The 23,272-nt window shown below is 36.6% G+C and overlaps 2 protein-coding genes across 4 annotated transcripts in view; one reads left to right on the top strand and one right to left on the bottom strand.

The window, feature by feature from the left end:
- NHLRC2 (NHL repeat containing 2) overlaps positions 1-2,362 on the bottom strand; it is a 57,432-nt gene extending 55,070 nt beyond the window's left edge. Inside the window, exon 1 of the mRNA XM_024121492.3 lies at positions 2,067-2,362. Within this exon, the coding sequence (XP_023977260.1) occupies positions 2,067-2,244 (178 nt within the window). The 5' untranslated portion in view covers positions 2,245-2,362. The remainder of the gene's footprint in view (positions 1-2,066) is intronic.
- A 148-nt stretch (positions 2,363-2,510) lies between these two features.
- DCLRE1A (DNA cross-link repair 1A) lies at positions 2,511-23,145 on the top strand. 3 transcript variants are annotated; one of them, XM_007106956.3, is made up of 10 exons: positions 2,511-2,738; positions 4,313-4,372; positions 6,524-8,224; positions 9,677-9,810; positions 10,900-11,018; positions 14,126-14,266; positions 15,759-15,904; positions 16,684-16,838; positions 21,471-21,612; positions 22,620-23,145. In XM_007106956.3, the coding sequence occupies exons 1-10, from the start codon at positions 2,732-2,734 to the stop codon at positions 22,778-22,780; spliced, it is 2,766 nt and encodes a 921-aa protein (XP_007107018.2). In that variant the 5' UTR covers positions 2,511-2,731; the 3' UTR covers positions 22,781-23,145. The 3 variants fall into 3 exon arrangements, with proteins under 3 accessions (XP_007107018.2, XP_007107015.2, XP_054936832.1); XM_007106953.3 differs by having other exon boundaries at positions 3,260-4,372; XM_055080857.1 differs by lacking the exon at positions 2,511-2,738 and adding an exon at positions 2,782-2,837 and having other exon boundaries at positions 3,260-4,372.
- Positions 23,146-23,272: the final 127 nt, after the last annotated feature.

Here is a 23,272-nt window from a genome sequence, read left to right as displayed (position 1 = left end):
TTGTTGCTTATAAGTAAATAAATGCAGCTACTAAAACTATTAATTATAACTTGAAGCAGGTATTTGGAAATATTTTATAGAAACTGAAAGCCAAAGCTGGGTGGAACAAATGAATAATAACAGCTAACAACTAATAACAGCAACTGAAGTTACTCAATTGAAACAAAATTCTAAAAAAAAAAAAAAAAACTGCAAATCAAACTAATATTTCTGCCAATCAGTCACACCTAGTGAGGTTTAGGGTACAGTGAGGTCTTAACTATCCATTTTGGTAAAATTTTAATTGTATGCCAGCTCAAGTGACCCTATAAAACTTCAAACTAATTATGTATATTTCAAATCCTAATTTTAAAATATTTATGAATTTGTCTCAAATTTATTTTCTGTAAATAGTCAAGTGACTTAGATTGGGGAGGCAGGGAAAGTATAATTACATGTCAGTTATTGTGCTATGTGCTTACCAGACTTAATAATTCACTTTATAATAACAATAATAACAATGAATATAACTTTAAAAGCTGCTAACAATAACATTTACTGAGCTCCCCTATGAAGTTAAGAACTTTAGATATATAGTCTGCATAATAAACCTGAAAGGTAAATAATTGCTTCCATTTTATAAGTGAGAAAAGTAAGGCTTGGCAAAGTCAACTAACTTGCTCAAAATCATGCAACTGACAAATGGAATAACTGGGATTTAATTCCAGGTCTGTCTGAATCCATCCATTATACCACACTGCTTCCCATAAAACATGTTTCTTTGAAGAAATTAACAAAGCACAGTGTTTTTGAGAGAGTTATGTTTATGACTTCCTGATTACAGTAACTGATAAAGAAACCAAGAAAAAACTCACATCTAGTATTCTGTTCTCAATAATCAGGTCCAGCAGAACATTTGACTGTGTCAAATATGAAGCCTGAATATTTTGTTGTATTACGTGTGAGTCACAAAGATCAAATCTCATAGTAATAAAATACACTCATCGTAGATACAAACAATAAAATGAAAACACTGGCCCAAATCCTAGCTGCTGGCATGCCCGTTTTACGACAGGGTACGATACATAACTAACTTCTTACAGATTTAAAAAAAAAATACACATTCATGTATATAAACTTTTAAAGTTTCTTTGATGGGATAAGCACTAATGCACCCAATTCTTTTGATAGAATTCCACAATAATTCAAGTCCAGTATAGAATAACAGATAAAATAAGCACGTATGAAGGCGAGAGCAAAAGGCTTCGAAAGACACGAGGCTGTCGTCAGAGGCAAGGTTCCAATAGACCTCCCATGAGATACGGAACCCTGCCACATCCAACCAATTAACTATACATGTGGTTTCAGTGTCATGCCAGGAGTCACGCCAACACCACCAGTCAAAACAATGCCAGTCCCAACCAAAGAAGGTAAAGTTCGGTTTCATTTATCATAGCAAGATGAGCTTCACAAATAGCACTGCTGGGAATATCAGTTCCCTCGGGCTCCAAACATTCACAGAGCCAGGATTCAAACCTGGAGACAGGCCATAACTGATTCAGATTTTTAAAATTACAAGGTTCACGCCTTTGAACGGAGTGTGGCACAGTTAAGAAACCGGCCGATGCAGTGGGGGGAGGAGAGGTGTCTGTATAATCCAACTCTAGCCGTTCTCAGCTGTGAGGCCCTCGGCAGACGACTTAACCTCCCTGTCCCCGGGCCTCAGTTTCCCAACTATAAAATAGGGCTAAGAAGAGCACCTCAAGTGGTTTGCAGAGAGGATTAAATAAGATAATACCCTTGTGTTTAGGACTGTGTGCGGCCCATAAGAAGCGATCAATAAACGGGAGCTAGGATGATGCACAAAGATGATGACGATGCTGAGACGAAGATGCATATGCCCGCCCTCCACAAACCCCCGGTCCGCCGCCGCCGCCGCCGCCTGGGGACAAAGGCTCGGCTGGGCGAAGCGCCTCTGCCCGGCGCGGCGGCAGAACCACGCCTCGCCCACCGCTTCAGGGGAGGGCGACGTCCCCGAGGAAGGGGAGGTTCCGGGAGGGGTCCCCACCCCGAAGCCAGCCCCTCACCTTCCGGAAACTCAGGCACTGACAAGTCCTGCTCCCAGCCGTCCACCTTCTGCAGATACTGGTAGACCAGGCTGTCCTTCTCCTCCTGGGTGACGGCGTCGAGCAGAGCGTACTCCAGCGAGGTCTGAGCCGGGAGCAGGCCCGAGAGGCTGCAGCTCCGGGGTCCGGACGCCGCCATGTTCTCTCCGGACGGTCCAGAGGCGGCCGCAGAGCCCGCGGGACGGTCTCGTTTGGAGGGAGAGGGACTTACGGTCCTTTGGTTTCAAAACCGAACATTCGCCTCACTCTCCACCAGCCCCACTCCACCCTCACAGCACTTTTTTCAAATGCTAAAGTACAAATTGACGCAATTCCCAGGCACGTAATTAAACTACCGTCCCCCTACCCCGCCCCTTCTAAATCTTCTCGCCGCAGCTGAGCCTGGACATTCAGAGCGCCAGATTCAACATGGAAAAGGCTTCTGGGCCAGCGTTCTAGAAGCTCCAAGAGAACAATTCCCCACCCTTCACTTTGGAAATTAGCAGGTTTTAGAACTAAAACAAAACAAAATAAATCCGTAGGATTTAAAAGGGCCCTAACTTTTTTTCTTTTTAAAGTCTCACGTTTAGACCAGGATCAGCCGATTCGACACAGCATTGGGAACGCAAAGCTGTTCCCGCCACGGCATGAAAGGTAATGGAGTAGGCTTTTTAAAGTTGGGAGTGACTAGCCAATGGCCTTGGCTTATACGCAAACGCAGCATTTTGTTACCCCGCAGTGCTGAAAGTGCAGGTGCGAATAGATTGTCAGCCAAGCAGGGGGAGGGGGCACGATGGGAGCGGACGCAGCTGGAGCTACTCCCGAGGAGCGAGGGTGGCAGGTGGGCGGCCGCGGGGATCCCTGAGGGCCCGGCCTCTCTCTTCAGAAGTGGAGAGCACTGGTGGCTTTTGTGGAGCGAGCTGTTCTGGCAGCTCCCTCGCTCCCTTCCCTGCAGGGGGTGAGGGCCCACTCCGCTGGCCTTGCAGCCTCTAATGCCCAAAGAGGAGGTCGAGCCTGTGGGACGCATCAGGCAGGTGAAGCTTGGTTTTGAGGCTGCTGGAGAGAGAGCTGATCGCCTTCAGGCAGACCACCTCTGCGGTCTGGAGTTAGGAGTGTGGGTGGCCTCAGTGCAAGCACAACTTCACGTACTTGAATTTTGTTTGTTCATTGTGCAGTGTTTGTTCATTGCCGCTGGAGGAAGATACCGGATTGACCCAGGAAACTGAAGTTGTTGGATATCCACCAGTCACGGATAAGGGCACGGTTTTTTTTTTGCCAGTCACACACATTTGATTATGGTGTGACTAGTGTTACTAGCAAACTGAAGTAGCCATTAAGTGTTTGGAACACCTGCTGAGCCAGTTGCCCAGGGACTGTGGTTGGATTTGTGAATTATTTGGACAATTGTCCAGTTGAAAGAGAACTGACAGGAGCTTTATAACAATTTTACGAAGCTCCTTCTAAGATTGAACTGTTAAACCTATACTTCCCATTGGGGTTTAGTGTTCAAAGTATTACTGATACTACTTTTTATGAATCAAGTCCTGGAAAAAGCCAAGATACCTGAACGAAATACACACAATGGAAAACTCAGATGTTAATTTTATTGTGCTATAAATGAAACAGCAAGTGTTCTCAGGTATAAGGTTTGTAGTTTGCCAATATAGTCATTATCAGAGCTTTAGATTGCCATCAAGTTGGTGGGTTTTTTTGTTACTTTTTTTCCTGAGCAAAATAATTCCATTTAAAAATTTTGTAACAAGACATAGACCCTCAGTTTACTTAAGATTAGTGCTTCTTTAATGATCAAAATCATTTTGCCATGTTAGAGGATGCTTTTCTGGAACAAGACATCTGGGAATACAAATGCAAAAGAAAACCCAAACCAGTACATCCAAATAATTGCTCTGAGAATATTCCAAAATCTGTTGAGAAAGCAACAGATGGACAATACCAGTCAAAACGAAACAGAAATAAAAAAAGAACCGTAGAAGGTAAAAAGAAGGTTAAGTCCCCCGAAACGTGCCTTGGAGAAACAGACAGTCAGACTTCTGTCGCTTCCAGTCAGAACTCTAGTTGTGGAGATGGTATTCAGCAGTGCCAAGACAGGGAGGCCACTCCAGGAAAGCACTGTAGGACTCACAAAAACAAACACGTGTCTCCGAAGATACGACCAGTTTATGATGGGTACTGTCCAAAGTGCCAGATGCCTTTTTCCTCCTTGCTAGGTCAAACACCTCGATGGCATGTTTTTGAGTGTTTGGATTCCATACCAGTCTCCGAAACAGGTAAGATTCAAAAAAAGATAATGGGCTCTAAATAGTCAAAAAGACCTGCATTAGGCCAGACATATCAGTCCAGTGAAACAAGCCAGGTAAGCAGTAAACCAAAAGCGAGATGAGATACTCAAAGTATAAATGACTTAACCGTAGAAGGAAACAAGGTAATGCATTGTTATGCTTCTTGTGAAGGGTAAAAAGATAACAGTCAATAGTATAATTGTAAAGAATGTTGCAAACTTGAAAACAGTTTAAATGCATTTTACTATTTCATAAGAGTCCCTAAAAATCTGTGATTTTTTATAAATGTTAATTGAGCACATATTATGGTAGATATTTTCACCTGCATAAGGTAGGTGGTATTGACATCTGATAGATGAGGGTTCTTAAAAGCTAAACAACTTGCCCATTTGGTTATCTTTTATGAAACAGACTTTTAGAGAATCATGAATGTAGTCCAGCCTTCTAAATACGGCTGTTTTGGGGTCATCATGCTAATGGACAGAAAGAAGAACTAGGAAGGAATGTTTGGTTATTAAGATTCTAATAAATAAAATTGTGCCAGATGAGAACTGAAGTAATACTATGTTTCTGTTATCATTTAAACTATATAATAAATATCATGTTTGATATGTAGAAAATCCTACTTGTAGTATATGGAGAATGGGTTGTTATTGATAATTTGATTATTTAAAAGTTATATATACCATACATAAATTTTTAAATCTCAAAGAATCAAAATTCAGTAAAATAAAAATAATATTCAGTATGGCTTTCATGTTAACTATGATTCAGAAGACGTTTTATTATTAACTTCTAGTTCTCATTTTAAAGTACTGCATGGGGCTTCCCTGGTGGCGCAGTGGTTGCGCGTCCGCCTGCCGATTCAGAGGAACCGGGTTCGCGCCCCGGTCTGGGAGGATCCCACATGCCGCAGAGCGGCTGGGCCCGTGAGCCATGCCCACTGGGCCTGCGCGTCCGGAGCCTGTGCTCCGCAACGGGAGAGGCCACAACAGAGGGAGGCCCGCATACCACACACACACACAAAAAAGTACTGCATGAAGATGCAAAATAACTTTAAAAAAATTGGCACTAGCCTTATACAACAGAGGAAGCCTCATCAAATGCTAGTAATTTGTTTTTCAGCGGCTTGAAAGTCAGAAATGGCAGTTGGAATCCCATGGTGAGCACTCAGGGTGACATATCTTACAGATGAAGCCACCTCAAAGAGTTTTTGGTTTTTTCACTGATTAAACTCCTTTGATGGATAATCTCAGGTGGATTCTTCTTGAATTGGATTTTATTCTATAACATTTACTTTTATGAGGTGGTTTTAAGTTAATTTTTAAGCAATGAAGTCTCCAGTTTAATGTGACATCTTTTTTTGGGGGGAGGGGATCATTTTTTGACAGGCCTGGAAATGAACATACAAGGGGTGGGGTATGCCAAGATGCTTTACAGACTGTTTCTCAGTCATAATGGTATGACAGGGAATAGTTTCCAGATTATTAAAGCCTTATTATTAACCAGTTTATCAAATTGAATTTCAAATCTTAGACCAGAACCTAAAATGTTTAGGATATGAACAGCTCTAATTAAGATTGCTATTACTGTTTCACATACAGTGCGGATATTAAATAATGGAACCTAATTTGGTACTGCAACTGTCATACATATGTGTTGCCTGATAAGATTAAAATGAGGTAGAACTTTAGTCTGTGAGAGACATACCAGCCTTCTCTACCCTTTATTGCTTGAGCAATGGTGACGTAGTGAAACTGATGGGATCAATTTGTAGCACCTGTTTAAGAAATACCTAGTGCAAGCAAGACATGCATTTTGGAGGAGCTCATATTTGTGAAACTTTTTAGTGGGGAGAAAAAGGTGTTAGTCTTAAATTTTGGGAGGGGGAAAGAGTATTTGAAAAGAAATTTAAAAGAATATATTGATTTAAAAATAATAACTAGCACCTTGCAAAACCATACTGGATTACTGTTATTGTGTGCTGATTTTTTGTTTATATAAAGATAGCTATTGTCCTAAGGCCTCAAAGGTGGACTGGTGACTTTCCACTTACATGTTGATTTATAGTGCTAATACTGTCAAAGCTTAGTCTGTGCTCTGATCTGGTAATACTTTTTTCTTTATTAAAATTTTCAGAGTGTCCTGATGCTCTTCAGTGTTCCTCAACCATTCCTTCTCATTACAAGAGATACACTCATCTCCTGCTAGCTCAAAGCAGGGCTAGTAATAGTCCTTTCACCCATCCATCCCATGAGTCAGGTGGGAGTTTCAGTGAGACTAATTCTGGCTTTCTTTGTAGCCTTAAGGAAGGATGGTCTCCATATCAGAAACAAACAGATAACGTAAAAAAAAATGTTTCAACTGATCCCTTGTTAGTGACACAATGTCTAAGAAAATCTCACTCTCCAACTGCAACTGATAAAAAGGTTTCCTCTTCGACAAATATCCAAACTTCCCAACAAGTCCCACAATTTACAGAACTTGTTAATAATGACAAACTGGTAGGATTTGGTTTGCCTCTTGCTGAAGAATTAGACAGTCAAAACAGCCCAGAACACATAAATTTGACATTGCCAGAAAATGACTTTAGCAACTGTGAAATCTCCTATTCTCCACTTCAAAGTGATGAGGAAACTTATGATACAGATGAAAAGCTGGATGATTCACAACAGGAACTATTTTTTACAGAAAGCTCTAAAGATGGCAGCCTAGAAGAAGATGAAAGTAGCCCCACTTTGTCTAAAAAACTCCATGACCCTTTACTGAAGGACCAGGAGGAGAGCTGCCCCGAAGTCGATAGCTTCTTAACTCAGGATAAATACGATGAAGAATTGTATAAATGCAACACTCTAAATGATTCGTCTCAACTTACTTTCCAAAATAAGAGTATTATTTTACGTGATGATCCAGCATATACCGATGATGATTTTATATTGTTTCCACCTGCATTAGCAGAGAGGTTTACTTCTCCTAGTTACCAAGCCACTAAAGCAAAACCTGATGAGCGAGAATTTCACTCATCTCAATCAAATAAAGAGAAACAGGTAACTGAAGAACCAGCTGTTTACAATCAAATTTCTCTTCCGTTACTTAAGAGTAAAATGTCAAAACCTTTTGAAAGCCAGGGAGGAGGGTGTCATTCTTTCCAACCAACCCAAAGTAAAACTAGAGAATTATCAAGGAAGAATTTCAATGCTAAGCACAATACGAACTCAGCATGTTTCTGCAGAAAGGCATTAGATGGTATGCTAGACAGTAAAGTTACAGCTTTAAATACAGAGATATTTTCTAGTACACCTACTGCTGCTAAGTCTTTGAAAATATTGCCATCTGGCCCTAAGTGTAATGCGTCACAACCTGCTACTAAGGTAATGAAGCAAATGGATATAGGTGTGTATTTTGGACTACCACCCAAAAGAAAAGAAGAGAAATTGCTGGTGGAAAGTGCATTAGAAGGGATGAACTTAAATACAGTTTTAAGTCCTAATGAAAAGAGGTCCCGGCAGTGCAAGAGGAAAACAGAAAAATCTTTAAGTGATTTAGAATTAGAGGCAAATAATTTAAGTGAGAGTCAGCCCTCTGTGGAACTTTCTCGTAAGAGGTCACAGCATCAAAGAAAGAGATTTAAAAAGTCAGATTCATTGCAGGAAGGAGTACATCAGAAGAGTTCAGGTCACCGTAACAAGACAGAACCTGGAACAGTCAAGTTAAGTAAAGACAGAGTCTTCATAAAATCAGCTCATGGCAGGCTGCAGAGAGGGAACACGAAAATCCCAGAGTCATCGAATGCAGGAGAATTAAGGAAAAGGACATGTCCATTCTATAAGAAAATACCTGGTAAGTTGAAATATCAAGGCTTACTATATCTACGAAGATGCAACTTTTTTGAATTACATGTTCGTTGCCCATGTTATGTGTGTGTGAAACAATTTCTTTGTGTGTGTTTACTTTTTATACCTCACTGACCTGTAACAGATTTTTTTTCCTATTTAATCTTTCTTACTCCATTCAATTCAGCAAATTTTTATTAAACATATTCTATATATAAGGTACTATACTATTTAGATAGATATTACAGATCTGACAAAGATTCATATAGATCAGCTTAATACAGAAGAAGGAAAGGCTCTCTGTAAGTAACCATAATAACAGTCTGTAAGCACTTAAGAAAAATGCAAGTACTAAATAGCTTCAAAGAAGGAAAATGTCAGAGGTTATACAGGTCATAATAAATGCTAAACGTTTTTAAACCATATCATAACTTAGTTTCTCAGTCTTTTCATGTTCTTATAATTTCTCATGTCTTCATAGATGAGTTAGTAGGAAAATGTGTCGTAAAATGAATTTTATTATTGAAGAAAACAGGCACCCTTCTGAAAAGAATATAAAACTGCCCAATATACTTGGTTTCAGAAAGATTTTTTAATATGCTTTTTTGATATTCTAAATCTATTCAATACAATTTGTTCAAAATATTTATGTAAAGAAAAGCATTTATGTACATCATAGAACCAGTTCTGTTTTTAATAATTATTTTGATTAATTTTCTGTATTTTAAGTGAGCCCAGAATTAGTGGGCCGTGTGTGGATAGGCCTCCGTAGAATTGTGGAGGTATGTTTGTTTACCTGCATATCACAGTCAGCGCACTTGTTTTTTCTTATGAACAAATTTCAGAACAGCTCAATCTTTTTTTTTTTTTTTTTATTGCTCCTCTAGGGAGCCTTTTTAGGCTTTTTCTTGTTTGTTTGTTTCCCTTCCTCCTCCCCACCTCCCACAATGAAATTCAAATACTACCGATACCCTGTTTATCTGTTATTGTACTGTGGCCCTTTGGAGGGCCATTAGATTATTTGGGTCATCAACCATTTTTGCCCCTTAGAAGCATACCAATATCACCCCCATTGAGAATTCATGTTTTAAAAGAAAGTTAGCATTCTCCTTTTGCTGTTCTGCAGAAGTAAAGGATTTTAGGTGCCCAGTAAGTACTGTGAAAACATTCAGCAAAACAAAAAAGTAACTCATTTGTAGCTTAGTATTTTTAATTTTTTTTGTACAGTTATTCATTAAAAAACCTATACTGGGATATTTAATGGAAACTTATAAGACTCATTTTCATCTCTAGTATCACCTTTTGCTGAATTTATGTGGTGTAGATTTTTAAATTAAAATGTACAGTTAAGTTGGAAATGAGATGTAAAGGTGTCAGAGGGTTTGCTATATAAGCAAATCGGGTTGCTTTTACTTAGTTAGCTATTGCTCAAGCAGCTCTGTTGGTGTTTTCATTGTAGGGACGGGCTTTACAGTCGATGCCTTTCAGTATGGATTGGTTGAAGGTTGCACGGCCTATTTTCTCACACATTTTCATTCTGATCATTATGCTGGATTGTCTAAAAGCTTCACGTTTCCTGTTTATTGTAGTGAGGTAAGTTTTAGTATTCTAAATTCTGAATTTGTAGAATGCAGTGAATTTCTAACCAGTCTGGTTAAAAAAAAGGTAATTAAGATTGTAAGATCTATCATTCTTCTAGAAAATATATGAAAAAACAGACTCCACATTGAGATTCTAAAATAAAATGAGTTATTGTCAACAGTTACAATAGATTTTTTAAATTATGCTTTATTATGTGGAAATAATAAATATTGATACCTCATGATGTACTGAAACATGTAAGTTTCATTCAGTAAATATTTACTGAATGCCTAAAAAATACTCAAGGCAAAATACCTAACTTCAAGGAGCTTTCAGGCTACACATTCACAAATAGTACCGCAATGGGATCTGTATTGTGATAGAAAAGTGAACAGAATGCCTAAAAGTAGGGAGAAGCGGGGCTTTACTGTGTCCTAGGCTGAGGTTAGAAAACGTTTCACAGTGAAAGAGATACCTTGAAATAATTATTAAAAGGTGAGCATTTTAATGTGTACTACTAAGGGCTTCGGCTAGAATTTGATTTTATCCTCAAGCATTCTTGAATTATCTTCTTTTTATTAATGAAGCAACTGAGGCTTGGAGAGGTTAAGTGGCATGCCCCAAGTCACAGAGCTAGTAATGGCAGAGCCAGAATTTGAACGCAGGTCTGTCTCATTTCAGAGCAAGGCAGAGGAAAGAGGAGAGAGCCTTCCAGGTAGAGAAGAGTTTGTGTAAAGGCACAGACACCTAAGAAGTATGCCCATTCCAGGAACTTCAGATAATTCAGAATCACTAAAGACAGGATAGGGAATAACAGGAGATAAATCCACAGAAATGGTAGGGGCCAGATCATGAAGGGTTTTGTATGACATGATGGGGATAATGGACTTTTTACACGTGAGGGAGAATCAGTGACAGTGTTTAAGCAGAGTTGTGACACAGTCATTTCAGAAAGTTCTTCCTGGCATTCGGGAGGGTTTACATGGGTATAAGTGGGAGAACCAGGAGATTATTAAGATGTTTGGGTTCTAAACTAGATATGAAATAAAAGACATATTTAATGTTTTAATGTATCAGCAATAAGCACATCCTGTTTTGCAGATAACTGGCAATTTGTTGAAGAGCAAACTTCACGTGCAAGAACAATATATCCATCCATTGCCAACAGACACTGAATGTATAGTGAATGGTGTCAAGGTTGTTTTACTAGATGCCAATCAGTAAGTATTCAAGTTACCTTAGTAATACCCTATTTTTAAATATTCAAAAGGAAAACGCATTGCATGGTTATTTAAGAACTTTTTATTGGAACTATTATGCTTGATATTTCATAAATGTCTTATTTAAGTAAGATAAGAAACACTTAAGTAAAGTGTGTTTCTCCTTTTGAAAAAAAAATGTACCCAATTACAGGATCAAAGATTAAATGTAGAGAGATTCTCTAAATGTTCTCTAACCCATTTTTTAATGCAGTTTAAATTACTTTGCTTTATGTGAGACTCCATCTTATTTTTTTTAAAATCTTTTAACATTTTGCTGCTGTTCTTCAAGAGATAACCTTTTGCCATTTTCTTTAATATCACTTATATAAATTAACAACTGGTACAAATTAACAGCTGGTACTCATTCAGATTCTAGAGGGTTTTTTTTTTTTCCTTTAAGAAATCCTTTAGGTTTTTGATACTAAAGTCTTGGAAGATTTTTTTCTTGGAAATTGTTTTCTTTTTCCCCTCATTCTTTTAAATGTCAAGTACTGTCAGGATTCACATTGCCAAAATGTAACTGTCAGTCAGCTATGCATCTTTATAATTTCCATAGAATGTTAGCCTTATGTACCTTAGAGATCATAGTTGCCTAGAGAATTAAAATTAAGACTAAACCTAGGTTTCCTAAAATCCAGGCCTGTTATTTTTTCAGGTTGCCTATAAGTTTTTGTCTGCTAACTTTGCTGCTGTTTATTTTTTTAATCACCAATTATGATAACTCAGGTTCTGATTTTTTTTTTTTTGGTCAACTTTATTGAGGTACAATTTACATAAATAAAATGGACCCATTTTAAATCTTTGCTGAATTTTGACAAAAGTAAACACCCGGGCTTCTCTGGTGGCGCAGTGGTTGAGAGTCCGCCTGCCGATGCAGGGGACACGGGTTCGTGCCCCGGTCCGGGAAGATCCCACGTGCCGCGGAGCGGCTGGGCCCGTGAGCCATGGCCGCTGAGCCTGCGCGTCCGGAGCCTGTGCTCCGCAACGGGAGAGGCCACAGCAGTGAGAGGCCCGCGTACCGCAAAAAAAAATAAAAAATAAAAATAAAAAAAATAAAATAAACACCCATGTAATTCCCACCACAATAAAAATATGGAAAATATTCCCCACCACAAAAGTTTTCCTTGTGCTCCTTCCCAGTCAATCCCCAAGCCCGACTCTGACCCAGGAAACCATTGATTTGTGTTCTATGACTATGGATTAGATTTGTCTTTACTAGGGATTCATCTGAATGAAATCATATAATATCTTCTGTTTTGTATCTGGCTTCTGTCACTCATGTTTTTGAGATTCATTCATGCTGTTGTGTGTTCCTTTTACTTACTGAGTACTATCTATTGTATGGACACAATACAATTATTTTTTCCATTCACTCCTTGTTGGACAACTGATTTTTGTTTATTGATCTTGTATCCTGAGACCTTGCTAAGCTTGCTCATTAGTTGTTGTAGGTTTTTTGTAGATTCTTGAAAATTCTCTACATATGTCATCCACAAATAAAGATGCTTTCGTTTTACTTCTTTCCATTTAGAATGATATTTTTTCTCTTATTTATTGTACGGGATTATGCGTTCAGTACAGTGTTGAATACGAGTGATGTGAGCAGACCTCTTGCCATGTTCTTGATCTTAAGGGGAACGCTTTCAGTCTTTCTCCGTTAAGTATGATGTTAGCAATAGGTTTTTCTTTTATCAGGTTGAGGAAAATCCCTTCTATTCCTATTCTGCTGGGAGTTTGTAATCATGAATGGGTGTTGAAGTTTGTCAAATGTTTCTTTGGCATCTATTGAGGTGATAATACAATTTTTGTCCTCTATAATGTTAATGTGGTAAATGACAAAGGTGGACTTAAACCAGCCTTGCATTACTGAGATAAACCCCACTTGGTCTTCATTTATTACCCTTTTTCAAAATACATAGCTGGATTTGATATGCTAATATTTTGTTAAGGAATTTTGTGTCTGTTTTTAAAAGTATATTGGTCTATAGGGTTTTTTTAAACTACACTTTTGTCTTATTTTGATATCAGAGTAATATTGGTCTCATGAAATATTCCTTCCTCTATTTTATAAAAGGTGTCATGTAGTATTATTATTATTTCTTCCCTAAGTGTTTAGTGGAAAATCTCTAGTGAAGTCATCAGGGCCTGAATTTGGGGGTCAGGGAGATAAGGGGAAGTTTTTAATTACAATTGTAATTATTTCCTGTGTTTTCCTAGAATTTAAAATGAAAATTCTCTGTGTTTCGGCAGTAATTTCCAAACCCCATTGTGTCAGGGGTCCCCAAGACCACCTTGAGGCTCAATGGTTCACCAGATGGACTCACAGGACACAGAAAAGTGGTTTTCTTTGTGGTTACAGCTTATCACATTGAATGGATACAGATTAAAATCAGCAAAGGGAAAAAGGCAAATGGAGGCAAATCCAGGAGAAACCAGGTGCAAGTTTCAAGGTGTCCTCTTCTAGTGGAGTGGCACAGATGTGCTTAATTCTCCCAGCAAGAGTGTGTAACAACACATAGGAGGTGTGGCCAACCAGGGAAGCTCAGCTGAGCCTTGGTATACAGGGTTTTTATTGAGGGTCAGTCATGTACACATGCAACACCCATGCTGATTGACCTGGGCTACTCAGAAGCCAGTCCCCTAGAGCAAGGACAGATATTCACCATAGATCACACTGTTAAGGTAAACTATCTTATCAAACTAGTAACACATGGCCCAATGTGTTAGGCATACAAAATACTCTTAGCAGGAGGAATATTTCAAGGACTCTAAACTTATCTCCCAAGGGCCAGCCAATGACTATTCCTAAGGACAGGCCTTTCTTAGGGACCGGTGGAATCTGCACAACACTGGCCTGCTGAATTAACCCTTTCCTGCACACCATTTTTTTTTGTGAGTGTGACACAAATTTCCTTAAGTTAAAATGCTACATACCTTTGTAGTACAATGCTATGTCATTGTGGTCAGCTAATAAAGTATATTAACTTGTTGATATTGAAATGATCATTCTTTCTTTAGTTGCTTTGCCTGTGTTAAGAATATTCCTTTGAAATGTTTGTGTTCAGCTGTCCAGGTGCTGTCATGATCCTTTTTTATCTTCCTAATGGTTATGTCATACTACACACCGGAGACTTCAGAGCAGATCCCACCATGGAACGTTCTCTTCTTGCAGGCCAGAAAGTCCACACGCTTTACTTAGATACAACGTAAGAGAAACTTTGTGTACTTCTTTTTTCCACCAACAGCATTTGCCCTGCATGTTATGAATAATTTGAACTTTTGCTTAGGTAATCAAAATGATGGCTTACTGTCAATTATCATTTTAAGTATTTATCAGGTGGATGCTGTTTGAAAAAATCTATACTTAAGAACAAATTTTGGATTGCATGGCTTAACTGACTCCAGCTCAATTTTTATGTAATATCCTTTTGAAAATATGGTTTATGTAGAAACCTTGTTACTGAAACAAGGATGAAAAATTTGGGAGCAAACTTTAGGAAAACGCCCTTTAAAGTTATCCTTTCAAAGTGTCTGTGTAACTATTAAGCATGATTGTGAAGAAAAAAACAGAGAATGAGATTCTGTCTGAATATTCAAACTTACTTTGTTCCTTTCTCCAAAAGGTAATCTATAGGTGGCAACCTTGAATTCCTAAGTGCTACATAATGGTATAAGCTATTATCTTCTTTTATATATTGAAATACCTCATCAGTTGGTCAGAAATTATGTTAACCATTTCAACCTGTTTCAAGAAGTGAGTTTGGATGGCCTATCTTTGTAAGAGATGGTCTTTCCACAACCAGTTTTCTAATACTATAGTTAATTCTTCCATTCACCTAAATACTAGGTGAACTAAGAAAATAATTTTTTTTTAAAAACTTTTTTTTGTTACTTAATTCTATTCTACATACAATTCTGGAGTTAATTGTGAGTATTTATAGGAGAAAGGACTAAGTCTTTTCTTAACAATAAGAATTATAGCTGAACAGCAAAAACAATTTTGAAAATTGGAAAAATATTTCTTTGATGTGTGTACTTTATGAGATTTTTAGTGAAAAAGTGCTTAATTTTCATCTCAAATATATATAACTAGTAGTCTTAGTGTTAATTTTTCATTGGGTGTTATTGTATTGAAGTAGACCCAACTGGATCTGCTGTAGTCCCATAATACTATATATATTTCTATATCTCCTAAAAGAAAATAACAACCAGATGAATATTAACTGTTTGGTTTAATGCTACTTCATTAAATTCATGTTCAGTTTCATTATCTCAAAAATATATATATATTTACTAAATCAGAATTCTTTAGTCCAAAAAGATAATCCCTATAAATCGTATTTCCTTTGATAGGGATTGGGGTTAAAAAAAAGAAGATATTAAGGCTTATAATTCATAGCTAAAATAGCTACCTAGAAATATTCTTGAAGAAAAAAAAGTGCAATTTCTTTATCTGAGGGTTATAAAAGAAATATAATTTAAAAGGTATATTGAAATGTATAGTTCCATCATAAATAATCAATAGCTGGTAACAAATATTTTAACTACAGGCACTGGTGAGATAACTGTGGTGGTGTTAATGTACTATACTGCTGTTGTATGTAATTTTGCTAAAGCTTGTTTTCTAAAATAGCATCCAACTTAATGCTATGACTTTCTTGTTGTTCTTTTAATAAGTACCATATTTCCATATTACAGATATTGCAGCCCAGAATACTCTTTTCCGTCTCAGCAAGAGGTTATCCAGTTTGCCATCAACACTGCCTTTGAGACTGTAACTCTAAACCCACGTGCTCTTGTTGTTTGTGGCACTTATTCTATTGGAAAAGAGAAAGTCTTCCTAGGTGGGTGGTAGCTGTAGCTAATTTACTGTATTATAAAGATCAGATTCTTTTTGCATAAAGCCCTTTCAGGCTCTGTTCTTTCAGTTGATATTTATTTCCTGAAACAGTTCAATATTACCTTTGAGGTTGAAAGAAAAATTTGATAGAGTTTGATTCATTTAAATTTTGAAAGGCTTAACTTAATGGAAACATTTGATAAGTATGTTTACGGTAGCCTTTATACCTACAAAATGTTTATAGAGCAAAAGTCCATGCTACATTAGTATTTTAGTAAACTTCGAAAGATGACTAGTGCATAGGTCTTTCACTGCATTCTTTGATGATAACCATCAATTAATTATTTTAGAGACCAGTTTTAGTTTTTGTTCCTAAATGATTTTTGGATATGTAACTGTAGTTTGTCTACATAGTACTGTACTATTTTGCAAAGTACTTCCATTTCTTCTTAACTGTGGTCCCATAATGTCAAACATTAAGATGTGACATGATAAAGCTAAGGTTTTAACTCCTCCAAATTTTGTTTTTTCCCTCCCTCTAACTCTTTCCATACATCTTATGCAATTTTTAAATACTAGGTCTTTAAAAATAATTCTTGGCTTTCTCACAATTTATTCCACATAGTTAATTGACAAACCTGTTCAGCCTTTATGAGATATTATGGCAAAAGTGTGACTGTTTTGAATTTCTTTTAATTTGGTAAATTCTTAAAGTTAAATTGTAATTTTATTTTTTTCATAAGCTGTAATTTTACTATTTTTAAACTTTTCCTTTGCCTGTAGCCATTGCTGATGTTTTAGGTTCAAAAGTGGGCATGTCCAAAGAAAAATATAACACATTACAGTGCTTCAATATACCAGAAATTAACTCCCTCATCACTACAGACATGTGCAATTCACTGGTTCACCTTCTCCCAATGATGCAAATTAATTTTAAGGTAAGCATTCGAGAGATATGTCTTTTTAGGATGAACTAGGAAAGGCAAGCATGATGATTGTAAACTGGAATCCCGTTTTACTTGCATTTAACTTAGAGGAATTCAGTTACAGTGGAGTCAAAGTAAACTTTGCCCTAGAAAATCTTTTAAGTGGAATTTTAAATGCTTTAAGTTTGTGTGTGTGTGCAGCTGTATAGTGTAATTCATGTGCCCTCCAGGAGTTTAAGAGCTAGAGAACTGTCATAAAGGAAGAAACAAAAATAGAAAAGTGTGCAGCTCTCTGGTCATTCAAACATTTTGAGATTGTTCTCCATTCTTCCTGGATGAGTAGGGAAATGAGTGGAGAATTCTAGGGAGTTCTTACTTCAGGTCTATTCTGTATAATATTAAGCCACTATAATATTGATATATGTTGAAAATATACTTGTGAGGATTAAATGAAATAGTAGAAGTGAAAGAGAAAGTTCTAGTGCTAGTTCTGAGATATAAATTAAGATACATATGACAAGACCTCCCTGTGATTTATGGGGGCTCATTTGTCAGATTTATTCAGATACTAAGATTCATTCCATTTACTAACGTTTTGACACCTTGCAATGGAATACATCAAACCTATGTATTAAAAGTAATTCAGAACATAATGTACACCAAAAAATATGTTTTTAATTTTGCTCTAATGTTTATGAAATAACTTTTATGGAGCTTTTTGAAATAGCTTAGGTGTTGATTACTGTATCTGTCTTATAAATAGTAACACTTACATTGTGTAATGAAAATTAGGATTTTAGTTCTATCCCTTGAGTAAGGAAATTCTCACTGGTGTAACTACTCTTTTCATGAGATTACGGTAAAAATTTTATGGCCTATTTTCATGAGTATATAGTTCATAAAAATGTCAAGGATAATCAAGTCATAGTGTGGTCCATTGGTGTTTAAGCCAGCTTTGCAAGCATGTTAAATTTGAGAGGCACCCAGTTTGCATGGAGACTAATGAGGACGTTGGTTAATTATAAAATGAACACTGATATCCTGCGGAGGGTATAGCATATTTTTATAATTTTTATAAAGATTACTTCATGCAATACAGTCTTATTTCCTGCTAACTTAGTTTCATTTGGACAAATTATCCATTTAGGGGGACAAAAGGGGTGGGGAAGTCAGAATATTATGGAAATGAAGGGACTAGACCTTTTCAAGAATAGTGTTTAAAAGTGCCATATGCTGTGGAGAGGTCATATACGGAAAAAATGACCTGCAAAAGAACTGTTTCAGTGAAGTGATGTTGGAGAAAGCCAGTGACCGCAGAGGGCTAAGGAATGAACGAGAAGGTATACAAATGGCCAAGAAGCACATAAAAAGAGGATCAACACTGTTAGCCATCAGGGAACTGCAGATCAAAACCACAGTGAGATACCACTTTACACTCACAAGGATAGCTATAGTAAGAAAAATAGACAGTGCCAATTGTTGGTGAGGATATGGAGAAACTGGAACCCTCATGCGTTGCTAATGAGATTTTTAAGTGGTGCAGCTGCTTTAGAAAGCAGTTTGTTAATTTCTTTCAAAGTTAAACATGAAGTGACTATATGACCAGCAATTCCAGTCCTAGGTATATGCCTAGGAGAATTGAAAACATGTCCACTTCTACACAAATGTTCACAGCAGCATTATTCATAAAAGCAAAAAACTGGAAACAACTCAGATGTCCATCAAATGATGGATGGATAAACAAAATGTTATATATACATAAAATAGAAATATTCTTCAGCTGTAAAAAGGAATGAATTATTGCTACATGCTACTATATGAATGAGCATTGAGAACATGCCAATTGAAAGAAGCCAGACACAAAAGGCCGCATATTGTGTGATTCCATTTATATGAAATATCCAGAATAGGTAAATCTGAAGAAGTGAGTAGATTAGTGGTTTCCAGGGCTTGAGGGAGAGGGAATGGGGAGTGACTGCTAATGAGTACAGTGTTTTATGGAGGGGTGATGAAATGTTCTAGAATTAGATAGTGGTGATGGTCATACAACTTTATGGCTATACCAACAACCACTGAACTGTACGCTTAAAAAAAACCAAAAAAACTGGCAGTTACGTGCTTTGAAGACAAAAAACAAAAGTGGAATATCTGAAATCATTGCCTGTATTATTTCCATTATTTGTCATAAGTTGTTGGTATTGTTCAGTAGCCCTTCCCCTTCCTCCATGAAAGTGACCAGATATTGATGACACTTTTTACAGTTTCATATCTTCAGAACACAGATGGAGCAGAGGCTGACAGTTACCATAAGACTACATTCTAGTTAGTACTTAAAGCCAATTTTTTTTTACCAGCCAAAAATAGTTTTATTGTATCAGAGCTAATGACTTTTTTGTGAAAATGTAAACCGGATACAATTGTCAGGGTTTCTAAGGCAGGCTTGAAAGACTTAGAAACCCTATAAATAAAACCATTCTTGCTACCTAGTTCAACATCCCAAGTTCATATACGTAAGTATGTAGTTTACTATCACCTCTGATTTAAACCTGATTCGTGGGATGTGGTAAAACATTGTAACAGTAATGTTATAGATGATTGTTTGCATACTGAAAAAATAACTTTAGGGGCATCTACTGAATGCATTTTAATCACAGACCGGTAAACCAGCAAACAGAGAGGCAAGTCATAGATCAGGGACTTTGTGTTGACTAAATGATAATAAAATTCCTAATGATAGTAGTTCTGCAGTTGTGGTTAATGAAAGACTGGTGGCTGTCGGCAGTCTTCTCTGTGTGTTTGGCTTTTATGATAATATGCTTTAAACCTGTTTCCTATTATTTCCTTTTCTTTGTGAGGACAGGAAGAGAGAGGGATTAGTAATTAAGCAAATAGTATTACAATAGATCCTAGACTAAGTAAGACAAAAATCTGAAAATTTGCAGGGCCAGGGATACGGTAATGAAAACTTAGTTATATAGCTATAACTTAAACTTTTTTGGGGGGGGCAGTGGTTGGTAAGAAATATGACTGTTTAATGGTAGGTATACAAATTAATAAAAGATCATTATTTGATGCAAAAGAGAAATCAAAGCGTTATTATTAATTCATCAAGTGAAATCATAATGTCTGATAAACACAATAAACTGTTCAACCTTTAAATAGTAATCAAAAAGAAAAATTTTTACAAAAATGATGTGTTTGTCTTCTACCAAATTGGTGTACTTTTAAAAAAGGTGATATTCCTATGCTGAGATTCAGAGAAATTGGCACTGTTCATCCACTTGGATAATAATGGAAAAGAGGGTAAATCCTCAACTATTTCCATTTCTAGAAATTTATACTAAAAAATGAGTCCTTTCTGAAGAGATCAATCTGTAAGTTCCTAGGTGCTGACGGTATAATAGATGATGAGAGTCTTAAAAAGTTAGGAAAGGGCAGATGGTTTCCATTAAAAAAAAAAAAAAAAAAAAAGACTTAGAAGGTGGTGTTTATTGACGTCTTCCCCTTAGGCTGTAAGCTTCCAAAAGGTGAAGGCTGTGTCTCACTGACCACTCTGACATCAGCACCTGGTGTTAATACTGGAACAGATATTTATTGAACGAATGAATAGATGGATGAGTGAATTTGTCTTTATGATTTCTTCAGAACTTCCTACCAGCATCTTTTAAAAATTCAGTAGAGTATGTATGGTTAAAGAAGAAAAAGAAGACTTCTAGAAATCCAAGATGACACTATATACACTTTAGTGTATAATAAAATTAAAATTTTATTATAAATTTACACTAAGCCTTTGACACTCTGGGTTGAATCTTTAGCCCAAAAAGTATTAGAGTTTTTTTGTATCCCTCGTGCCATTATTATCTTTATCTGGGTTTCTCTTATCTTTCAAAGGTTGAATCTTTGTCATTGATTTTCTGAGAATCTTACCTAATGTCCTCACTAATGATGACCTCACTAATGATGACCTCACTAATGATGACCTCAAGATTTATTAGCATATTACTTCTGATCATAGCACTGTGAAAAGTTTTGAAATTATTCTAGTTCATGCATAAAGGGTGAAAAGGAGTAAACACTCGAAAAGGGAACACTAGATACTATGCATCTTAAAATGTATGAGTTGAGTATAATGCCATTTTAAAGTTATTTCCATCTTTTTATCCATCTGTCAGTCCTCTACTGGTGTATATGTATGAGGATATGTTTGGATTGATGTTTACCAGTGTTAATATCAGCATCTCTCATAAGGATAGTATTAGATGCTAGTATCTCTAATATCCTAATAATTGTAGGATTTGGAGAGGTGTTTGTTTTGTTTGTTTTTGCTAGCTATCTGAATTGTAATTTTAAAACACATGATTACTTATCTTTAAAGTTAAGATAAAAAGATAAAAATGAGACGCCTCATCTTATTTTTCTCAGACCGTACTTAAACTTGTTTAAGTTTAGATAAGTAAAGGGGAAAAGATTTTTTTTTTTGGTGATTTTATTTTTGGGGGGAGCACAGCACTAGGTTTTCCAAGTTAATGTTCACCAAGTGAAAACTCCGTGACTGTGCCAATGTAACATTTTAATCATTCTGTTTTATTCCATATGACCCATCCTCACTGACCATTAAATAAATATCCTGTTCTTATTTAACAGGGTTTACAGAATCATTTGAAGAAGTGTGGTGGGAAATATGATCAGATTTTGGCTTTTCGACCTACAGGATGGACGCATTCTAACAAGTTAACTAGTATGGCAGATATTATTCCCCAGACCAAAGGAAACATTTCAATATATGGTATAATTATTCAATTTTTTTACTTTTAATGTTTATAATTACCTTACATTTTTTTAAAAGCAATAAAACTAAGATCCAAGGAAAAAGAGGCACCAAAGAATCTTTAATAATTTAACAGGTTGAAATCATTCCTCATGCTCTACACCTGTATCTTTAGTATGTTGTAAATGTATATAAAGGAGTATGACTGTAGTAAATAGACATTGACTAATACATATCAGTCCATATGTGTGAGCAGTGACATGTAGGGGAGATTGTAGAACTACTTGAAAGGAGGGGTGGGTAGTGCCATTGTGTCCTGGAAGTTTAAATGATGCTGCAACACCAAGAACAGGAAGACAGTGGATTAGATGTGATGACAGCAAGAGATACAGACTTGACTTTAATTTTTTCAACTTTGGAGGATGTTTACCATTGTCCTCAGAGATTGGCTTATTACAGTAATGGCTGATGGAAACATTTTTGGATCCTAGTTTACTCAAAACAGGATCCTTTCTCCCTCTTTCTCTGAGGTATTTGATCTTCAGTAAAGAAGATAAAGAGATTTTTAGTACTTAATTTTTTTTCCTTTTTTTGCGTACAAAGCTTGGGGATGGAATCTGCTTACTTGCTGTGGAAATCAAGAGTCTTCTGCTTGTAACTCTTTAAATTTTACTGGTATTTCTTCCAGAATTTTCCTGAAATCAATAGCTGGGCAAAGTGCTTAAAGGGAAGAATTGTTTAAAAAGAAAAGCCTACTTATAAATAGGAATCTATAGAAATGCATATTATTAAGTGTCTACATAGCAAAGTATTAGAATTTTTTAATGTTCAAAAGTTTTTGTATCATTTTAATATTTATTATTTGTAAAAGATACTAGCAAATTTTGTTATCAGAAAAAAAGCACCAAGGAATTTTTGGCAAAAATACTCTGGATTGCTTTCCTTTTCTCTTTTATTTTATTTTGGGCTTGTGCAGTTTTCTTTATTAGTTTGATTTTTAGTAGGCACTGTCTTTTGTGTTGCAGGGATTCCTTATAGTGAACACAGCAGCTACCTAGAGATGAAACGTTTTGTTCAATGGCTGAAGCCGCAGAAAATCATACCTACCGTGAATGTTGGCACCTTGAGATCCAGGCGCACAATGGAGAAATATTTTAAAGAGTGGAAGTTGGAAGCTGGATATTGATGTTACCTCAAAGGACTCAGAAGTAGTTAAGTAACTTAGGCCTAGCTTGTTAGTAGTTAAATCTTCAGTGATATGATATTTCACTTTATGTGAAAAACCTCATGAAGGTCACTCATACAGCGTATTTTCTCATTTACGTTTGAATAGCATGTTCACAGAGAAGGGCCTCTCAGCATCATCGATGATAATTGAGACTGGTCTACCTACTACCCTTGTTTCTTGCCCCTCCCTGTGGGGCTGTTGTATTCTGCATCCAACAGTAGGAGCGTAAACATAGGCAGGTTTGGGGACCAAAGGATTCATGATACTAAACTAGATTGAAAGCATTATATGTAAGTAATTACATGTCTTTAAAATTATTTAATATGGGGCATATTTTTATGAGATAAAGCCTTTCTATGATATGTATACTTAAATAAAAAATTGATCTTAAATTTGCCATAGTGTCGTTTGGTTTTTAGGATTTATAACTGACATTTATGCAATCTTATA

The sequence above is a fragment of the Physeter macrocephalus genome, chromosome 20, assembly GCF_002837175.3.
Source record: "Physeter macrocephalus isolate SW-GA chromosome 20, ASM283717v5, whole genome shotgun sequence".
Lineage (NCBI taxonomy): Eukaryota > Metazoa > Chordata > Mammalia > Artiodactyla > Physeteridae > Physeter > Physeter macrocephalus.
The sequence above is the reverse complement of the archived record's forward strand: the minus strand, read 5'-3'. Positions and strand labels throughout refer to the sequence as shown.

Coding starts and splice junctions, on each gene's coding strand:
- DCLRE1A (XM_007106953.3), top strand. CDS start 3,907: ATGTTAGAGGATGCTTTTCTGGAACAAGACATCTGGGAATACAAATGC. Junction 8,225..9,676: donor ATTCTATAAGAAAATACCTG/GTAAGTTGAAAT, acceptor TTTTCATTGTAG/GGACGGGCTTTACAGTCGAT. Junction 21,613..22,619: donor AGGAAACATTTCAATATATG/GTATAATTATTC, acceptor TTTGTGTTGCAG/GGATTCCTTATAGTGAACAC.